Source organism: Musca domestica, unplaced genomic scaffold (genome assembly GCF_030504385.1).
Source record: "Musca domestica strain aabys unplaced genomic scaffold, Musca_domestica.polishedcontigs.V.1.1 8, whole genome shotgun sequence".
In the NCBI taxonomy this organism is placed as follows: Eukaryota; Metazoa; Arthropoda; class Insecta; order Diptera; family Muscidae; genus Musca; species Musca domestica.
This window is the reverse complement of record NW_026712409.1, coordinates 13562461-13584291: the sequence shown is the minus strand read 5'-3', so window position 1 is coordinate 13584291 and position 21831 is coordinate 13562461. Positions and strand designations below refer to the sequence as shown.

Genomic DNA, 21831 nt, shown 5'->3' with positions numbered 1-21831 from the left:
CATCATCATCATCATCATCCATGTTGTCATGTTTGGCAATGCAATCATTCTTTTGTTTAGTCATTGCCCATCGTTTTTGTCTTTTTATTGCTATTGTATTTTTTTGCTGTTCTTTCAATCTAATTAATATTTTAGCGCTAACAAAGAAAAGTTTTCCAATCCTCCAATAGCCAATATTGAATGGAAATTGTTTTGTTGCCAGCGGCATCAGTCTCAGAATTAAATGAATGAATGCTTGGAGCGGAACGGACCAGACCAGGCCAGACTCTGTGGATAATGGGCTGCATTGTTTGTTGGTAGTGTGGGTGAATGTGGGTGTTGCGAATGAATTGTTGCTACTGTTCGGGAATTTAAGTTCAGGAATTGGGAACATCAATTTATTAAAATTTTTTATTAATAATTTTATTATTATTAATGTTATTACTATTATTAATTACAAAAAAAAAAATCCTCTTCTCTAAGAAGATCTACCTTCTGTTTGAAAACGGATCTCCTGTTCAAAGACCTATTATTCTTCTGCAAGAGAAAGAAAATTTATACATTCCCTCGGAGAAGATCTATATATGTCTCATTAGAATATCCACAAGGACCTAGAGATCTTCTACAGGTACCCTAACAGAAATCTTACAGATGTGAGATTATCTATAAATCTTCAGAGAAAATGCAGGAATTTCTATCTTTCTCCAGAAGATCGAAAGAAATTCTTTGCAAAGGCCTAGAGATTTGGAGAGACTTACATTTTTTCCAAAATCTTGAAATTTTCTATAAAAAAAAGACATATAGATGTTTAAAGAGAAGATCTAGAGATCTTCTTTGAGAGGATCAACAGAACATAATTAAGAAGATAAGGAGATCATCAATGAGAAAACCTGTAGATTTTTTTTGAGGAGATCTTGAAAAAATCTCAAGATTTTTTCTAAGAAAAACGGTAGTGTTTTTTTTTTTTTTTTTTGGAGAAGATCTGCAAGTATACTATGGGAAGACCTGGATATCTCTGATAGGATCTGGATATCTTCTATAAGAGTTTCTGAATGTCTACATTGAGAAGATCCTGAAACCTTATTTGAAAAGATTTGAAGTTCATTTTCACTGAGAAAAACTGAAGATAAGAATATCAGCACGTCCTCTTTGAAAAGATCTCGTGACCTTCTTTGGGGAGAATTAGATATATATTTTGAGAAGATCCAGAGATCCCACTTGGAAAGACCTGAAGATCTTCCTTGAGAAAATCTGGAGATCTTCTTTGAGAAAATCTGGAGATCTTCTTTGAGAAGATCTGGAGATCTTCCTTGAGAAGATCTGAAGATCTTCCTTGAGAAGATCTGAACATCTTCCTTGAGAAGATCTGGAGATATTCCTTGCGAAGATTTAAAGATCTAGGGATCCTCGTTGAGAAGTTACGTGTGTCTTTTTTGAGACGATCAGCAGATCTTCTTGAGGTCTGTCTAGATATATTTTTTAGAAGATCTTATAATCATCCTTAAGAAGATTTGGAGATCTTCTTTGAGAAGATTTCGATAACTTCTTTGAGAAGATCTAGCGATCTTCTTTGAGCAGTTCTGGTGATCTCCTTTGAGAAAATCAGGACATCTGTTTTTGAGGAGATCTAGATATTTTTTTAGAAGTTTTGAATATCTCTTTGGGAAGGTCAGTAGATCTTTCTTAAGAAAGTCAAAATTTGTCTTTTAGAAGGTCGGGATATCTTCCATGTGAAAAGGAGGAGGTCTTTTTTGGGAAAATCGGGAGATCTTTTTTGAGAAAATGGGAAAGTATTCTTCTTTTGGGAGATTTTCTTAGAGTCGATCAAAATACCTCTTTTAAGGTCTTTCTTGAGAAGATCTTTCCGGATAAGATCAGCAGTTCTTCCTTGAAAGATCTTTGATTGGATCTGGAGATCTTCTTTGAGAAGATCTGGTGATCTTCCTTGAGTAGATCTAAAGATATGGAGATCATTCTTGTGTTTACGTTTTTTAATAATATTTCTCAAGGACTTTTAGGCTACAATGATGATTATATTTCAAAGGACATTCAGAGCTATAACGGTGGAATTTTTAAGAATCGTGTGCAAAGGCTTTTTTTGGATATTCAGAGCTACAATCGTGGAATGAATAACTAAGAAGGGATAAGGGCTACAATAAATTTTGTTTAAAAAAACAATTGAGGATGTCAAGAGTATTTTCTAAAGAACATTCAGGGTGGATTTTTTAAGAATGTTTTCCAAAGGATATTCAAGGATACAATCGTGGATATTTTAAGAATATTTTCCATAGGATATTCAAGGATATAAAAGTGGATATTTTAAGAATATTTTCCATAGAATATTCAAGGATATAAAAATTGATTTTTTAAGAATATTTTCCAAAGGATATTCCAGGATATAATAGTGGATATTTCAAGAATATTTTCCAAAAGATATTCCAGGATATAAAAGTGGATATTTTAAGAATATTTTCCAAAGAATATTCTAGGACATAAAAGTGGATTTTTTATGAATATTTTCCAAAGGATATTCCAGGATATAATAGTAGATATTTCAAGAATATTTTCCAAAGCATATTCAAGGATACAATCGTGGATACTTTAAGAATAGTTTCCATTGGATATAAAAGTTGATTTTTTAAGAATATTTTGCAAAGGATATTCCAGGATATAAAAGTGGATACTTCAAGAATATTTTTCCTAAGGATAAATTTCCGAATTCTATGTCAAACTGTTAGAAATGAAGTAAGGTCTATTAAATCCTGTTTTCCGGCAATATTTTTATCCATGTCCATAGATGTAATTTTTAAAGTTCTCCCCCTTAGCTGTTTAAACAAAATCAATTGTGGAGTTAGTTTCCTAAAATTTTCCAAAGCATATTTCGGTTCTGCTTAAAATCAATTTTTCAAACATTTCTTTAGGCAAAAACGTCTACACAAACATGTTTTTTAATCGAACACCATCAATTCCACCAAAATATCTAACAACCCCTCTCCACCCCTCTCCAAAAAAAAAAAAAACCCAAAAACAACTCAAAAACCCACAACATCCAACTTACCCACAATGGTGGCAAATATCAAAACACCAGCCAAAAAGTCGGCGACCACAAACAAATATTCAGCATCGTTTTCCGGCGTTGGAGTCTCGCCAATCGTTGTTAGTGTCAGTGTTGACCAGTAGAAGCTGTAAATGTACTGGCGCTGTAGCGTACTATTTCGTTCGCCATGCAAATTGTACACCCAATTGTCAGTGCCAAAGCCCAGCGCATAGCTAATGACAAAATACATGCACGCATTCCAATGGATGAGGACCAAAATGGCCAGGACGACTTTGCAGATGCGAAAGGCATTCGGATAGCTGGTGGCAGTTTCGGTGCGATCGAACCACTCCCACATGCGGGGCAGCCGTAGCAGGCGATTGAGGCGGACGATCACAGAACAGGGCAGCAGGGTGGGACCACATTTGCTTGGGGACCACCAGATGTAGGAGATGTCGGTGGGCAGCATGGACAGGACATCGATGTACCAACCTTTGTTGGAGAAATAGTGGCGTCTCAGCTTGTAGGCATCGCGCACCAGCAGACCTTGGTCCAGATAACCTAGAAGAAGAAAAATGCGAAGAAGAAAATGTAAATTTGAGTAAAACTTGAAAAGATAAACAGCCAATTTACAAAATAATAATCATAACAATGAAATCAAATTTAGCTTTATCCCCCTCTCTCCCCCTTCCCCACCTCATCCTAATTTTTGGGAAAACTTAAGTTGCTGTTTGTCTTGTCCATTATTTTTTTATTTTTTTTTTTTTTTTGCCACGACTATTGTTGCCATTTTGTTGTCCTTGAGCTGGCCGCCTGACAATGCCATCATTTCGCTTGTCTTCCAGTGATTAGTGCCGTTGTTTGTCGTGTCGTGTCTTGTCATTTCTCAGCTTCTTTTCAATTCCCCAGATAATGACTTTTTATGCCACTGACTGTGTTGAATATTAAATGCAACAACGTTTTGTTTTCTTTGAAGGGTACAAACGAAGAAGAAGAGGGAAAAATATAACCAAACTATGCAGTTTTTGGCACAAAGGACGATTTTCGTTTCGGCAAGGATGGAGAAGGGTGTTAGCAATTCTAATGGGAATTTTTCTATTGTGAGTTCCAAAGAAAACTGTGGCCATATTCAATTTCAAGTAACCGAAAATTATTTGTATTTTTGTGAAAAGTGTGGTTTGAACGCATTTTCCTTAGGTCAAAGGTCAGATTTTTGATAACTGTAAAGTGATTTGTGAAAGAGGTTATTTTGAGGAAAATTTGTGAGCAGATATATTTTTGGCCATTTTTGTAAATGGTTTAGTACTGTTGTCAAGTATTTGAGGAAAAAATCTGACCGAAACCAAAGATTTTTTCCAGCTTTGAAGCGTTTCCTGGATCTTGTATGCAAAAGATCTGCAGATGCTTTGCGCCTTAGATCTTCCCTTTGGGACAATTAGGACTGAAACCGAAAAATGTTCCAGCTGTAAATGAATTGCTGGATTTTTTATGGAAAGATCTACAGATGCTTTGCTTCTCCTCTCAGGAGGATAATATCTTCTCTTCGGTGATAAAAAAATACTGAGAAGATCTTTCTCGGAAGAAAATCAACAAGTCTTCATTGAGTAGAAACCTGAGAGAGAGAGAGTATCTTCAGATTTTCTCTTCGAATATCTAAAAATCTTATCTGAGAAAAATGGCACATCTTCTATGAGAACATCTATTGGGCTTCTCCGGAAAACCTTAAGGCTTTTTCAAAGAAAATCCTGACTCTATAGCTCAACGAGACAAGGATATTCTCTTTACCAAATAAACAAAGATTTTTTTTCTGAATGGACTTTAAGGATAATAATCTTGGTTTTATTCTAAAGAACTATAAGGAAAATCTGTTAAAACAAATTTTTACAAAATCCAAGATTATAGCCCTGAATGCCCTTCAGGAAAAAACTCTTAAAAATTATCGATTATTTCTGAAGGATATGCAGAGTTTAACTCATTTTATCGATAATAAGGCTATAAACGTTGATTTTTGATGAAGATTTTCTAAAGGACATCTATGAAAGTAATCACAAATATTTAAGAATAGTTTTTCTAAATTACTTCCTGGATATAACAGTGAATTTTTAAGGATATTTTCTGAAAATAAATCGATATTTGGAATTGCAAGCGTGGGTTTTCAGATTTTTTATTTTTTGTTTTTTTTTTTCTAAAGAATTTTGAAGAACATTTTCCTAAGGCATATGCGTTAAATATTCAATGATTTTTTAAAAATAATTTTTAAAGGACCTTCAAGACTAAAATCTTGGGATTTTTAAAAAGAAATTCCAAAAGGACAATCGTGGTATTTTTAAGAATATTTCTAAAGGACTATATTATTGGTTTTTTATGAGAAATTTAAAAGGAAATTTCGGGTTATTAAGGATTTTTTAAAATAATTTTGTAAATTACTATCTGCACTTAAAATAGTGAATTTTTAAGTAGGACTTTTTGGGATAATTTTTGGACGATATTCAGTGCTATAGTTATATTTTATAAATATATTCAACAGGACATTTAGAGCTATAATAGATTTTGATTCAAAAAAATAAAAAAAAATATTGAGGATTTTAAGAGTATTTCCTTAAGGACATTTAGGGATTTTTTTGGGAATATTTTCTCAAGGATTTTTAAGAGTGTTTCCTAAAGGATATTCAAGGATATAATCTTGGGTTTTTTAAAAATATTTTCTAAAGGATTTTAAGAGTATATTCTAAAGGACATTCAAGTCTAAATTTGTTATTTTTTAAGAATTTTTTCTAAAGGACATTCAAGGCTTTAATGGTGGATATTTCCGGTATATTTTCTAAAGGACACCTAAGGCTATAATAATGGATATTTTAAGAATGTTTTCTGAGGGATTTTGGGAATATTTTCGAAAGGACGTTCAAGGCTATATTCTTGGACTTTTTAAGAATATTTTCCGAAGGATTTTTAAGATTATTTTCTAGAGGCATATATATTTTCTAAAGGACATTCAAGGCCATAATCGTGAATTTTCTAAGAATATTTTCAGAAAATATCTAAAAAAATTTTAAAATAGATAAAAGAAAGATTAAAGAAAGGACATTCAAGGCTCTAATAGTGAATATTTTAATAATATTTCTAAAAAAAGTTCAAGGATTTTTAAAAATATTTTTTAAAGGATTTTCAAGTGAATTTTCTAAAGGGCATTTATTTTTGGACGATATTCAGTGCTATAGTCGTGGAAGTTTTATAAATATATTCAACGGGGAATTTAGGGCTATAATAGATTTTGATTCAAAAAAAATATAGAGGATTTTAAGAGTATTTCCTTAAGGACATTTAGGGATTTTTTTGGGAATATTTTCGCAAGGATTTATAAGAGTGGTTCCTAAAGGATATTCAAGGATATAATCTTGGTTTTTTTAAAAATATTTTCTAAAGGATTTTAAGAGTATATTCTAAAGGACATTCAAGTCTAAATTGTCATTTTTTAAGAATATTTTCTAAAGGACATTCAAGGCTTTAATAGTGGATATTTAAGGTATATTTTCGAAACAACACTTCCTAAAGGATATTCAAGGATATAATCTTGGGTTTTTTAAAAATATTTTCTAAAGGATTATAAGAGTATACATTTAAGTTAAAAATCGTAATTTTTTAAAAATATTTTCTTAAGGACATTCAAGGATTTAATCTTGGATATTTAAGGTATATTTTCGAAACATACTTAAAGTTATAATAATAGCTATTTTTAGAATATTTTCTGAGTGATTTTGGGAATACTTTTTAAGGCTATAATTAAGGCTATAATCCTGGATTTTTTAAGAATATTTTTCAAAGGATTTTGAAGAGTATTTTCTAAAGGACATTCAGAATATTTTCAAAAGAATTTTTAAGAAAAATTTCTAAAGGACATTCAAGGCCATAATCGTGAATTTTTTTAAGAATATTTTCAGAAAATTTCTAAAGAATTTTTAAAAAAGACATTCCAAAGGACACTCAAAGCTATAAAAGTGGATATTTTAAGAATATTTTTAAAAAGAAGTTCAATGATTTTTAAGATTATATTCTAAAGAATTTTCTAAAGGACTTTTAATGCAATTATCTTGAAGCTTTTAAGAATATTTTCTAAAGAATATACAAGGCTATAATAGTGGATATTAGAATAGTTTCTAATGGACGTTAAAAAATGTTTAAGGATATATATTTTTAAGTGTTTTTTTAAAGAATATTCTAAAGGACATTTAGGGTTATTATCTTGGATCTTTCAATTAATTTTCTAAAGAAAATTCAGTGCTATAAGAGTGAATATTTTATGATTATTTTCTAAAGGACATTCAAGGATTTTAAAGAATATTTTCTAAAGGATTTTTCAAAGAACTTTATTAAGGACATTTAATATCTTTTAAAACTATTTTCTCAAGGATATTCAGTGCTATAATGATATTAATAATGGATATTTTAAGAATATTTTCTAAAGGACATTCAAGGATTTTTAAGAATATTTTCTATAGAGTTTTATTAAGGACATTTAGGGCTATTATCTTGGATCTTTTAAGAATATTTACTGAATGATATTCAGGGCCGTAATAATGTAGTACGGGAAAGGAATTTTAAGGATATTTTGTAAAGCACTCTTGTATTTTCTAAAGGACATTCAGGGCTAAAATCGTAGATATTTTAAGAATATTTTCTAAAGGACATTCAAGGCTACACTAGTGGATATTTTAAGAATACTTTCTGACGTAGGTTCAAGGACTTCTAAGAATATTATTCAAAGGACTCTTAATAGCATTTTCTAAAGGGCAAAAATTACGGATTTTCTTCAAATATTTTTAAGGCCTTTGCGGGCACTTAAAGTGATTTTTGTAAGAATATTTTCTAAAGGACATTCAAGGATATAATCGTGGATTTTTTATGACGATTTTTAAATGACTTTTCTAAAAGAATTTTCTAAAGCATATGCAGGGCTAGTGTGGAGGTTTTGTTAAGATTTTTTGCTAAATGAGATTCAAGGCTATAGACGTGAATCTTCAAGGACTATTTCCTAAAGGACATTCAATGCTATAATAGCATATATTTGAAAAATATTTTTGAAGGACATTCAAGGAAATAAAAGCAGACATTTTAAAATTTTTACTGGACTTCTAGGAGTATTTTTAAAGGATAATGTTATAATGGTAGATATTTTAAAACATATTTTTAAAGAACATTCAGGACTACAATTGTAATTTTTTAGGGAAGTTTTTAAAGGATATTGCAGACTAGACTAGAATATTTTAAGAAAATAAACCTTAGAACCATAATCGAGGATCTTTAAAGCACATCCTCTAAAGGATATCCAGGACAATAATCGTACATCTTCTAAAGGAATTTTTAGAGAATTTCATAATGGACCTTCATAGCTTTAATCGTAGAATTTTATGAACTTTTAGAACTAAAATTATGGACTTTCAAAAGGATATCTTCTTAAATAATTTTTAAGAGTGTTTTAGAAAGGACAATTATGACTAAAGTCCTGATTTTTTTAAATAAAATTTTCTACAGGACATCCACTATTTTTTCAGGAATATATTCTAAGGGACATTAAAGTCCAAAATCGTAGAGTTTTTGAGAATATTTTCGAAATGGCACTCTAGGCTTTAATCGTAGAGTTTTGAAGAAAACATTCCGAAGGGCATGCAGGGCAACAATGGTTGATTTTTAAAAAAATTATTTTCTTAAGAATATTCATGGCAATAATCATGTACTTTAATTTCTAACCGTTTTCAAGAGTATTCTCGAAAGGACATGCTGGATTTTATCCGTGGATTTTTTTAATATTTTTTAAAGCTTCTTAGGGCTATTATCGAGAATATTTTCTAAAGAACTTTCAGGATAAAAAATGGATCTTCTCAGAATTCTTTCATAAAAATTTTTAAGCAGTTTTACGACGAAAATCCTTTATATTCTAAAATAATTTCTTAAGGTATTTCAGAGAATATCCATATATTTTTAAAGAATTTTTAGTAGCTTACAATTTTTAAAGGGGTTTCATGATGGTAACCCCGGATTTTGTCAAAATAATTTCCAAAGCTTTATCGGAACTATAATCATTTTTAGGAATATATTTAAAGGTCTTACAGAGTTTGGGAATTCAGAGGACAATAATACTAAGAATTTTCTAAAGGACATTTTGTTTCTTACAATATTTTCGAAAGGATAAGAATATTTTTAAGACAAACATGTAGCACTTTTCAAGGATATTTATTCTAGAATTTTTAAAGGATATTTTTTCTAGGACAAACAGACAAATTTTAAGGAACTTCAAAGGATTTTTCAAAAAAAATTTAAGGATATGCTATTCAAGGACAATCTGATCTATTAACATGCAATTTTTGAAGGATATTTTTAAGGACTGTCGTGGAATTTTAAAGGATATTATTTTAAAAAGTTTCAAAGGATAAATAATTATCCTTAACTCAAGCAACCAATTAAGTGCAACTTTTAATTTTTTTTAGTTTTTTCGTAAATTTGACCCATTGTTCCATTTGATGGTCTTCATAAAATCATAATCTCAGATTGTCTGTCCATGTATTTTGTGTGAATAAAGTGCAGGTCGCATTAATTGTTCGCATGAGATGAAATTTTCTCCCAAATTACTTGATTGACCCAAGGACGAACCCTGTTGGTGAGAATCGGTTCAAATCTATATGTAGCTCCCATATAAATTTTCTTCCGATTTAAATTTTATTGTGCGCCATATGCGTAATATTCGTCCAAATAGAATGATACTAATTTCGGTCCATCCAACCGATTCCAACCTAGAAGCAAGTACTTCAAATTTCTTGAAAATTGGGTATGATATGGTTATAGCTCCAATATATATGTTTCATTCGATTTCATATTTGAGTCCTTCACATCCGTAATTTTCCCTACACAACTATGATATTTGGCACCAAATATCAGGTACAGCTCAGAAATACCGATTTCTGTTGAGGGTAGCTCGACTAAATATAAATTGTGGTGTGGTGTACCATATAGTCGGCCGCACCCAACTTTTGACCTTCTTTACTGGTTTATGTACAGCCCGATTAATAAAATGTAAATTTCAACCTTCAAAGTATCTCCCGCGCCCAAAACTTACCTTCATGCATATGCACCAACGTGTCCATCAGATATATGAAATCACATAAATAGTCAAGGAAATACCAAACTGGTGTGGCGCGCTGATTAATTTCCCAAAAAACGGCACGGCCCACCACAAAGATGATATTATATAACACAGCTAGGGACACCACTGCCAGCCACTGAAACAAAACGAAACAATCAAAACAAAAAGCCATTAAGAGAATTCATCAATTTTATTTTGCCCATCCACTTACCCTATAATGTGACTGCAATGATGGATTGACAGATAGACGATTACACAGTCTACTTGAGCCACGTATCTCACATGCCGGACCCGAATCCGCCTCGGCTGAGGTACTTTCATTGGTCGTACTGACCTGTGTTGAGGCTGGGTTCTTGCCGATTTTATCGGCATTGGTGTTGTTGGAGAAACGTTCCACAAACCAATCGGGCGGTTTGGCGCGATTCCGTTTCGTTAGACGTTGACGCAGGGCATTTAGGGTGCGACGCAGTGTTGAGGGTTTGGAATGTTTTGTTTGGTCCTGAAAAAGAGGAAGGAGAGAGAGAGAGAGAAGATGTTAGTATTAGCCATGTTAATGGATTTATGAAATGTATATCACTTTGTCTAAAAATGAAGAAAATAAAATGTTTTCAAGGACAACAAGGCCAAAAAATAATTCCTGTCTCATTAACAATTTTTGCCAAGGTCTAGTATAGCTCGAATTTTGTATTTTTTAATTAATATTTTTGAGTAGCCGGAGCAAATAGCATAAATGGAGAATTGTGAAGGATGAAGAAATAAAATAGTATCAACATTTTTTTTATGAATTGTTATTGACAAATTATGGATTTTAATATATTTTCAGATTTTCTATTATTTCTATTACTATTATGTTAATACTACTGAATTTTTCATAAAATTTCAAGGAATATTAAGCCATACATGTGCATTTTTTTGTAACAGGCAAAAGGAAACGAAATAGACCCGTAGTTCCTTTTGATGATCTGCATAGAATCACATTCTGAGTCGATTTATGCATGTCCGTCCGTCCGTCTGTCCATGTATTTTTGTAAACAAAGTACAGTTCGCATTTATTGCCCTATCCAGATGAAATTTTGCACAAATCATTTTTTTGGCCCAAGGACGAACCCTATTGAAATTGGAGATAATCGGTCAAAATTTATATATAGCTCCAATGTATAACATCGTCCGATTTACCTTTTATTGTGCACCAAACGTCTAATATTTGTCCAAATGGGATGGAATTTTGCATATACACCCAAATTAGGCCTGAAAATATGTATGCCAAATTTGAATCGGTTCAGATATAGCTATAGCTCCCATATATATTGTTCATCCGATTTGTTATTTTTGTCCTCCGCAGCCGTAATATGCACTCTGTAACAACAATATTTGGGGAAATATATCAAACGCAGCTCAGAAATACCTTTGCTTAATTTTATCGAGATCGGTTCAGATTTAGATATAGCTCCCATATATAACTTCGTCCGATTTACCTTTTATTGTGCACCAAACTTCTAATATTTGTCCAAATGGGATGGAATTTGGCACATACGATGGAATTGAGTCTAGAAGCTAGTATGTCAAATTTGGTGAAGATCGGGCCAGATATAGCTATAGCTCCCATATATAAAGTTCATCCGATTTGTTATATTTGTTACCCACAGCCGTAATATGTACTCCGTAACAACGATATTCAGGGAAATATTTCAAATACAGCTCAGAAATATCTTTACCAAATTATATCGAGATCGGTTCCGATTTCGATAAAGCTCCCATATATATTTTTATCCGATTTCAAATTAATTGTGCACTAAATGGATACAAGTCTAAATTTAAAAGATACAAATGCTACGGCATATTTAGTCCTTTGAATTTTAAAGTATAATCATAGCGTGTATGATTGAATTCTCCCATAGAAACTTTTAATTGTTATGCGGAGCTCTACTAAATTAGCAAAGTGGTGTAGGGTATCATAAAGTCGGCCCCGCTCGACTTTAAGACTTTCTTTACTGTTTTTTTTTTTTTTTTTGTTATTGTGAAAGTATGTCTACAAAGGGTCTAGAAAAATTCCCGACAGAGTTGCTCAGATACAGGCATTGTAATAATATTTTGACTTTTTCGAGTTTGTGTCAAAACTTGTAGCCAAGCTAAATAAATCATTTAGAGAGCAGATCTTTTGGGTCAATAGTTCAATGCTTTCGAAAACAATTCAACAATTTTATGGCTATATTACAACTACAACAACAACAACAACCTGCAGTCCATCATCACACAAATAAGCAATCCTATGTATGTGCGAGTCTCACGAAGAAGAATGGATGGCTATTTAATCAAGGACATGTCATATTGTCGTGACAAACGGGGTTTTGCAACTTCAAGGATTTAATGTCAAGATATCTTTAACTTGTCGACGGCACACATACAAACTTATGGAATTGTGTGTGTGTAAGTAAAATAAATATTAAATTAATTCGACTGACATTTTCACACACACACATATGCACATCCAAATGTGGCGCCCAATCGCACGTGTGAGTAGTAATGTGTTCTGGAATTTGTTGACACTCACTTTGTATCCAGCCCCCCAAGAAGTCTCAAAAACAATGTAGCCGAGTGCAAATCTCTTGGAAGTCATGTCGGAGAGGATAAAAGAAAAAGGAAAACAACGGAAAAACGCAAACGTATGTCTGGTCCCAAAGAAGATAAAAGTACTTAACATTGTGGCTAAGTAGACGGTGAATATACATGTGCATCCAGCCAGTCAGCTTACCAGCCAACCATTCATCCATTCATCCATCCATCGAGTCATCCATCTATCTTCGATGAGTCTCCACTTGAATTCCCTTGAACGAGCTATGAAACCATGAAGTGTGAGAAAGTGTGTGTGTGTGAGAGAGAGAGAGTGCGTTTTAATACACTGATGCTATTAAACTCATTGATGTGACTGTGGCCGTCTTAGGTGGAGATAACGCGATATAATCACAAATTCAATATTGTCAACGACAGATGACATATACAGGTATATAGACACAAACATACCTAGATCTATTCCTTATCCTGTTAGCCACATGCCAACCTGTGTGGCAGAACAAATCGGATTAAATTTTAATTTTTAAATTAAGAATATTTTGTTTTTTGCACGTCTTCGTTTTTTTTTTTTTTTGCCAAAGTAACTCTCATCTCACATCTGCTGCACATAGAAACCGCTGTGGTTTCATTAGACACTTTTTCCTGCCTCCAAATGGCAAATGGAAAACCCACAAATGAAATGTAAGAGGAAATGAAGCCACGTGCCTTGGCACTTCATGTGGTAATCATAAAAATTAAATCAAGAGTAAATCTGCAAGGATATGGGGGCTATGAAATCTATATGACCCACAAAAAAAAATTAGAGATTTCAATTTTTATAATCGGTAAAGGTGAATGGAAGTTGAAGATAGGATTTGGTCATTAAACACATGTTTTCTAGGTTTGATGTCCGCAAAATCCGAAATGCTTACATTTTATCATTATTTATTACTGTTATATGACCTATCTTAATAATCGCATTGCATGATAGGATATTATTACGACCAGCAGTAAATGCATGCAACCAATTTTTAGAACGTCATTAACATAAACTGTGTGATGACCCAAAATAAATTGCCATTTTACAGGTTCATTGCAACAGAAATCTTTAAATAGCGGATATAAATGAACGAAACAAATGTTCCGCAAAATTACATATATGCATTGAAAACATTACGAGAAGAATAGAATATTGGCTTAAAAATGTTGTGCAGGTGTGATAACAAAAAAAACAGGTGAGGGATTTGTGAAATTATGAGGTATCGATTTCATAACCAACTGTAGAGTAGATAAGCTCAGAGGTCAGCTACTGTAGAGTAGATGAGCTGAGAGGTCAGCTACTGTAGAGTAGATGAGCTTAGAGGTCAGCTACTGCAGAGTAGATAAGGTCAGGGGTCAGCTACTGTAGTGTAGATGAGCTTAGAGGTCAGATACTGCAGAGTAGATGAGCTCAGAGGTCAGCTATTGTAGAGTAGATGAGCTCAGAGGTCAGCTATTGTAGAGTATATGAGCTCAGAGGTTAGCTACTGTAGAGTAGATAAGCTCAGAGGTCAGCTACTGTAGAGTAGATGAGCTGAGAGGTCAGCTATTGCAGAGTGGATGACCTCAGAGGTCAGCTACTGCAGAGTGGATGAGCTCAGAGGTCATTTACTACGGAGTAGATGAGCACAGAAGTTTGATATGATTGATGAGTTTAGCAGCATTATTTACCGGAATTGTTTCAAATTTGGTATTTGAAGTTCGTAATGCAGGTTCTCGTCTTCGTGTAGCCCCCATATAACGATACCTCCCAATATTCGGTATTTTGATGATTTTAGCGGTACTTTTCACCAGAATTGTTTCAAATTTCGTAAATTAAGTTCGTAATGGGTTCTACAGTCTATGACAAAAAATACTTATGAAGGAAAACGTATATCCCCCATATAAGGGGTTTCATTTGAGAGGCATTTTTTGCGGAGTTCTGTTTTTTTTATGAAATTTTCAAGTTGCTTCAAAATGGTGGAGGGTATTAAAAGTTCCGCCCTTTGCTGCTTTTTACTTTTTTATATAGTTTCACAAATCGGTAGATCCTTCGTATAAGTTACAGATGATAATAAATTTAGAGGTTTGCAGCCATGGTACAATAAGGAGGTAGAATAGCTTCGTAAAACTACAGAATTACAGCCTTGAGGCTATGCCCGCTTCCTGTCAGAATTTTTCAAAATTATCCAGAACAAGTTGTTTTCATTAAATTTGATATTTTTCCCCAATTTTGAAAAAGAGTTAAAAAGCCCAAAAGATGAATGAAATGTCTGAATTTTCTTTCAAAAATATGATTCGAACTATTTAATCTTTCAATTCCATGGCACAAAAGGTTATAACCTTTGCAATATAAGTTTCTTCCAATCATTGATTTTGAAAATATTTCGTTTTTGGTTTTCAAACCAATAAATACATACACAAAATTGGCAGAAGTCATTATTTCTTAATGAAATTTTTGGTTTAAATTTCCACCCGACCTTACTCATAGCTCTTCACTTCACTTGTTTTTTACATAATTTTTTTTATTTTTTTTTGTTGTTGTTTAAATTTATTCACTTTAATTAATTTATTAATTAAATTACATACAAAAGCAGCTACAAACATAAATATTTACCATTTCATTGTGACCTGTTATGGCTGCAATGTCGATGGCTTGAACCATGGCTGCGATGTCTGCTGCAGACGAAGGAGGCTTTGGCAGACAACGACGATGATGATGACGATGGTGATTCCGGCGTCAGGGCTGATGATTCAATGGCACTTGATTTCATTCAAAAGCGATTGGAATTTTTCAATTGATTTACTTGACTCGATAATTGTTTACAGATCACATGAGATTACAGGGTTTTGGGGTTGTTGGGGTATTTAAAATTAACACACCGACATTACATTGGCCTTCACAGCCTCGGCGGTGGGTAGTTAAGTTGGTTTGGAATATTTTATTTTTGAAACAAACTAATTACAAACACTGCGGGAAAATATATTTTCAACACTATTTCAAAAAAATATTTACAACACAATTCTTTTTTTTTCACTTGGCTGCGTTTGCACATGCGCCACTTGGAAGTATGACTTCAACTTTTTTTCTCGAACTTCTGTTTAAGGTCTGAGCCCAATTAGTTTTGCACTTTTATTGTTTGTTTTATGGGATATTTTTTTATTTCGCTTTTTCGTTTTTCGCTTTGATTGATTCTTAAACTTTAAACACAGAATTTATAAACGAGACACAGGCGGACAAATGGTGGCCACCGCACCACTGCCAAGCGAGCCATGTCTGTGATTGGGCGATAAGTGAGGGAGGCACAGCATTTACAAAATATTTCTCATTTGCCGCATTAAAATTCCAATAACGTTTTTTCAATTTTTTTGTCAAGTTAGTTTGTCGTTTTATTTGTCATTGCTTTTCATAAATAAATTTTGTTGGCATTTTTGTAACTTGTTTTGTATTTTTTATTTTTAGTTTTCAATTTTTCATTTGTTGTTGAAAAAAAAACACTCATTGGCAAAGGTTGGTTATGAGAATTGGGTTTGTGGCACTCTTTGGGGGGAAATTTGCATAAACTTCATTATTTTTAGCTTGGAGTTTATTCTGGAGTTTCCCTTTTTTGAAATGCACAACTGCAATGCTGTCACTCACACACACACACACGATGTTATAATTACATGTTCTGGGTTATCTTGATAACCTGATTCAGCTCGATCCGATATTTTGATAATATTTCATGCCACATTGTTGATGGCATTTGTAATACTAGCGGTTGGCTTTTGTGCGACAACAATTATCATTTGATTGAAATATTTGGAAAATATCTGAAAAATGTTCATGAGATTGTAATCAAGCAATGCGTTGCACATACATATGTACGTAATTTACACTGTTTTACAAAATGGGAACAGATTTCTGTTTTCACATATCAATTGTGGGGGCAAGAGAAAAAGAGTTCTGTGGGTGACTTTTAAGTGTGGGATGAAATTGACCAATACAACAACAAGTTAAACCAGTATAGAAAGTCCTAAAGTCGGGCGGAGCCGACTTTATGATACCCTACACCACTTTGCTAATTTAGTAGAGCTCCGCATAACAATTCAAAGTCTTTATGGGAGAATTCAATCATACACCCTATGATTATAATTTAAAGTTCAAAGGACCTTATGTGCCGAAGCATTTACATCTTTTAAATTCGGACTTGTATTACCCATTTAGTGCAAAATTAATTTGAAATCATATAAATATATATCGGGGAGCTATATCCAAATCGGAACCGATCTCAATAAAATTTGGCAAGGATATTTCTGAGCTGTATTTGATATATTTCCCTGAATATTGTTGTTACGGAGTGCATATTATGGCTGTGGGTAACAAATATAACAAATCGGATGAACAGTATATATGGAAGCTATAGCTATATCAGAACCGATCTTCAACAAATTTGGCATACTAGCTTCTAGACTCAATTCAGTCGTAAGTGCCAAATTTCATCCCATTTGCACAAATATTAGACATTTGGTGCACAATCAAAGGTAAATCGGACGAAGTTATATATGGGAGTTATATCCAAATCTGAACCGATCTCGATAAAATTTAGCAAAGGTATTTCTGACCTGCATTTGATATATTTCACCAAATATTGTTGTTACGGAGTACATATTACGGCTGCGGAGGACAAAAATAACAAATCGGATAAACAATATATATGGGAGCTTTAGCTATATCTGAAGCGATTTCGATCAAATTTGGCATACTTATTTTCAGGCCTAAATCGGTTGTATGTGCAAAATTCCATACTATTCGGGCTGGTATTACACGTTTTGTGCACAATAAAAGGCAAATCGGACGAAGATATATATGGGAGCTATATCTAAATTTTGACCGATTATCTCCAAATTCAGTCCAATAGGGGTTCGTCCTTGGGCCAAATAAATGATTTGTGCAAAATTTCATCTGGATCGGGTAATAAATGCGAACTATACTTTGTTCGCAAAAATACATGGACAGACGGACGGACATGCATAAATCGACTCAGAATTTGATTCTATGTTATAAAACCAGTAAAGAAAGCCTAAAGGTCGGGCGGGATGAGTTTAAGATATCATACACCCCTTTGCATATTTAGTAGAGCTTCATAAAAAAAAATAAAATAAGTAAAAAAGCAGTAAGTTTGAATACCCTCCACAATTTGGAACGAATTTAAAATTTTTCAAAAAATAAAATCCTTAAAAAATTCTGTTAAAATTTAAAAACGCCAAATATAGCCATTATAATGAGGCCTATACGACGTGGACGTACACAGGCATTGTTTGTCATAAGCCATTACCATATTCAAATTCGAAACATGAAATAAACGGTCAATAATGTAGCTAAAATCATCAAAATATCGTATATAGGGAGGTACCGTTATATCGGAGCTGTGCATAGACCTGGACCAGCATAGACAATTTTCTGTCATAGGCTGAAGCATCCATTACGAACTTCAAATACGACATCTCAAACAATTTTGGTGGGTATTGTACCTAAACTCATCAAAATACCGAATATATGCCTATACGAAGACCTGGACGTGCATAGACAATTTTCTGTCACATACAGTAGTTCTCATTACGAACTCTCGATACGTAATTTGAAACAATTCCGGTGAAAAATGTCGCTAAAATCACCAAAATACCGAATATCGGGAGATACCGATATAAGGGTGCTATACGAAGACGTGGACCGGCACAGACAATATTCTGTTATAGGCTGTAGTATCCATTACGGACATTAAATTCCAAAATTGAAACAATTCGGGTGAATAATATCGTTAAAATCATCAAAATACCGAATATCGGGAGGTACCGTTATATAGGAAGACGTGGACCTGCACTAACAACTTTCTGTCATAGGCTTCAGTATCCATTACGAACTTCAAATACCAAATTTGAAACAATTCCGGTGACTAGTGTCGCTAAAATCATCAAAATGCCGAATATCCGAAGGTACCGTTATATGGGGGCTATACGAAGACGTGGTCCTGCACTGCCAATTTTCTGTCTTAGGATGTAGTATCCATTACGAACTTCAAATACCAAATTTGAAACAATTCTGGTGAATAATGCCGCTAAAATTATCAAAATACCGAATATCGGGTGGTACCGGTATATGGGGGCTATACGAAGACGTGGAACTACATGGCCCATTTTCAATATCAAAAATCCTGCAGACATAATATGCATTTGAGTATTTTTTTTAATACATGGACAGACAGACGGACTTGCACAAAAACTACTCAGAATGTGATTTAAAATCTCGAACCCAATGTGGAAGAGGTACCAAAAGAAATGCTCTGATCTCTACCATATTTATAAGAAATCCCGTGTTGAAGGAAATATTGAGATGTACCAGGTCTGAATGGAAATATTGGAATCGGATGCCAATTTCACGTTTTATGGACTTCATGGATATTCAAAATTTTGTGGGGGAGATACAAGAATGAGTGGACCGATATATCCCATCTTCATAGCAGATATTGTGTTAGTAGATATAATGAGATGTGTGAAACATGAAGAGAGCTGGATGGTTATTTCGGATTTTATGATCGTTTTGGTTATTCAAAATTTTAACCCCAAGAAGGAGTTGATCAATATATCCCATCTTCGCAACAGATCTTGTGTTAGAGGAAATAATGGGATGTGTGAAATATGAAGTTAACCGGATGCTCATTTCGGAATCTAATGTCGTATTGTTTATTCGAAACTTTGACCCTTTGTGGGGGAGGTACAAGAAGGAATGATCTGATCTCTACCATATTTATAACAGATCTTATGTTGGTGGAAATATTAGAATGTGCCAAGTCTGAATGAAACCGGATGTTATTTTCGCGTTTTATGAGCTTAATGAATATGCAATGAATTTTTACCCTTTGTGTAGAAGGTACCAGAAGGAGTGAACCGATTTATCCCATTTTCACACTAGGCCTTGGATTAATAAAAATAATCTGATGTATCTCAATATTGATTTATAATTATTCAAAATGTTGACCCTTTGTGGAGGTATTGGATGTAGTGAACCGATATTGTCCATTTTCGCAACTAGAACTTATGCAAATGTTGGGATTTGCAAAGTAGGAGCAAAATCGGATTAGCCTTTCTCTTTCTCTGTAGTTAATTATTTTCTTTGAAAATGTTGAAATTTTGTGGGGGAGGTTCCAGAAGAAGTGGAGCGATATTGCTTATCTCCGAACTCGATCTAAGTTTGACAATAATATTACGATGTATCGAGTTCGGATCAAATCGGATACTTCATTCGAGAGTATTCTAGTGCACCAGCCAGTCAGACGGATAGACGGACGGACGGAAGGACAACCCCAGATCGACTCCAAGTGTCCTGAAACGGATTTGGTCCAAAGAAACCGACACGTTTTGGCCGTATCAAATGATATATACTCTCTCTAGCCATATGGCTGAAGGTATATAACAACATTTTTGACATCGTGTACGTTGATCAGTTTTTTTGTGGATCACCTATTTACTGGGCGTGAAAATGCGAGCAAAAACGTGGGGTTTTTAATCAAAATGATCCGTTTAAAAGTGTGAGTAGATGACATATGGGGGTTCTAGCAGAACACCACAAAATGGTTTCATATTTGACTTTGCAGCATTGCCAACTTCCAGTATTTAACAGCAATGGAAATGTGTTCCGAGTCTCTGCTTGACAAGTACAAAAGGTTGGTAACACCACATTGTGTAATATAAACCGTTTTGCTATTGAGCCCCCATAAACCATCTACCGATCTACAAGTGAAAAAGGTTGGTAACACCACATTGTCTAATATGAACCGTTTTGCAATTGAGCCCCCATAAACCATCTACCGATATTAAATTCAGATTTGTTGTTAAAATATCCTGTCGCCATTTATTATTTCTCTTTAGCAGCCCATTGCTAATCTCAACATGAGTTTATTTATCTAGAAGTGTGGTTCAAAGGTATTAGTAGAAAGTTTATGGGGTTCCTACCACACATTGTAAGAATGAGTCATATTACACTTGGGAATGTTGCCAACGGGGAAATTGGTCCGTGTCTTAGCTTAACCAGTTGTAAAAGTTGGCAACACGGCGAAGAGTAATATGATATGAGTTTGCTGTAGAACCCCCACTAAATATCTACTGTTATTCAGTTCACATAATATCTCTTACAATATCTTCTGCGTATATGAAATATAAACAATTTTATATACAGTAGCAATATTTTATCTCTTAAAATGATTTCTCTTTTCTAAAAAAAAATGTTGAAAATCCTTTTATTTATCTAAACTAAATTAAAATAACTTCTATCTATGTAAATTCCATTAAAAACTGTTCCTTCTACAGAAACCCCTTCAAAGCTGCTTTAAACCCTGGACAAATATTTGTATGGGCTCATATTTTAAAATGCGATACATTTTTTTATTTACGTATTTATTTTATTTTTATTTTTTGTATTTCAGTGTATGTTTTCGGTTTTAATTTGAAATTCATTAAACGAATGTTATTTTCAACATTGCCACTTCATTTATTTTCCAATATCAAAGATGTTGATTAATTTATGATTTTTATTATTTAATATTTTAAACGGTGATTTTTCTTCTCGAATAAACATAAAGTCAGTTGAGGTATGTCGTTTGGAATTCAAATCGATATTAAACTGGGGGATTTCCGCTGGTGTATCAAATGGGGAATGTATACCCGTCGTCAGATATAATATCAACGAAAATTTTGAAAATGGCTTCAAGAGAAATTAGAAATCTGGGAAGAGTTGCAAAGGAAAGAGAAATGAGACAGAGAAATTTTGTTCCCATAACATCGGGCAAAAGATTTAATTTGCTTTGAAAAAATTCCATCGCCTCAATATTGGAGCTAGACAAGATCGCAGGAAAAACACTTTTTGGGAGCTCCAAAAATTGAAGGGGTCAAAATAGACAAGTCCCGTGCACGAAATAAATAAATAGTACATTATTTAATATGGGGTTAACATATAGTGCTTGAAATCTGAAATTTAGAATTGATATGGGAGATTGTTTCGGAAATATGTACTATATTTGCACCAAAAGTATGAAATGGTACTTTATTTGATATTGGGAGAAGGTATAGGGCTGGA

The 21831-nt window shown here is 33.4% G+C and overlaps 1 protein-coding gene across 2 annotated transcripts in view; it reads right to left on the bottom strand.

Annotated features, from left to right (window-relative positions):
• The window catches only part of LOC101901711 (cyclic nucleotide-gated cation channel subunit A), a 106750-nt gene that overhangs the window by 10659 nt on the left and 74260 nt on the right, over positions 1–21831 (bottom strand). The window contains exons 1-4 of one of the 2 annotated variants that reach the window (XM_005188333.4): positions 15337–16357; positions 10363–10650; positions 10125–10287; positions 3038–3577 (exon numbers count right to left, since the gene is read on the bottom strand). In XM_005188333.4, coding sequence (XP_005188390.1) covers positions 3038–3577; positions 10125–10287; positions 10363–10650; positions 15337–15384 — 1039 coding nt within the window. In that variant the 5' untranslated portion in view covers positions 15385–16357. Of the gene's footprint in view, positions 1–3037; positions 3578–10124; positions 10288–10362; positions 10651–15336; positions 16358–21831 lie in introns of those variants that run through there. The other variant, XM_020038503.2, reaches the window with a different exon arrangement.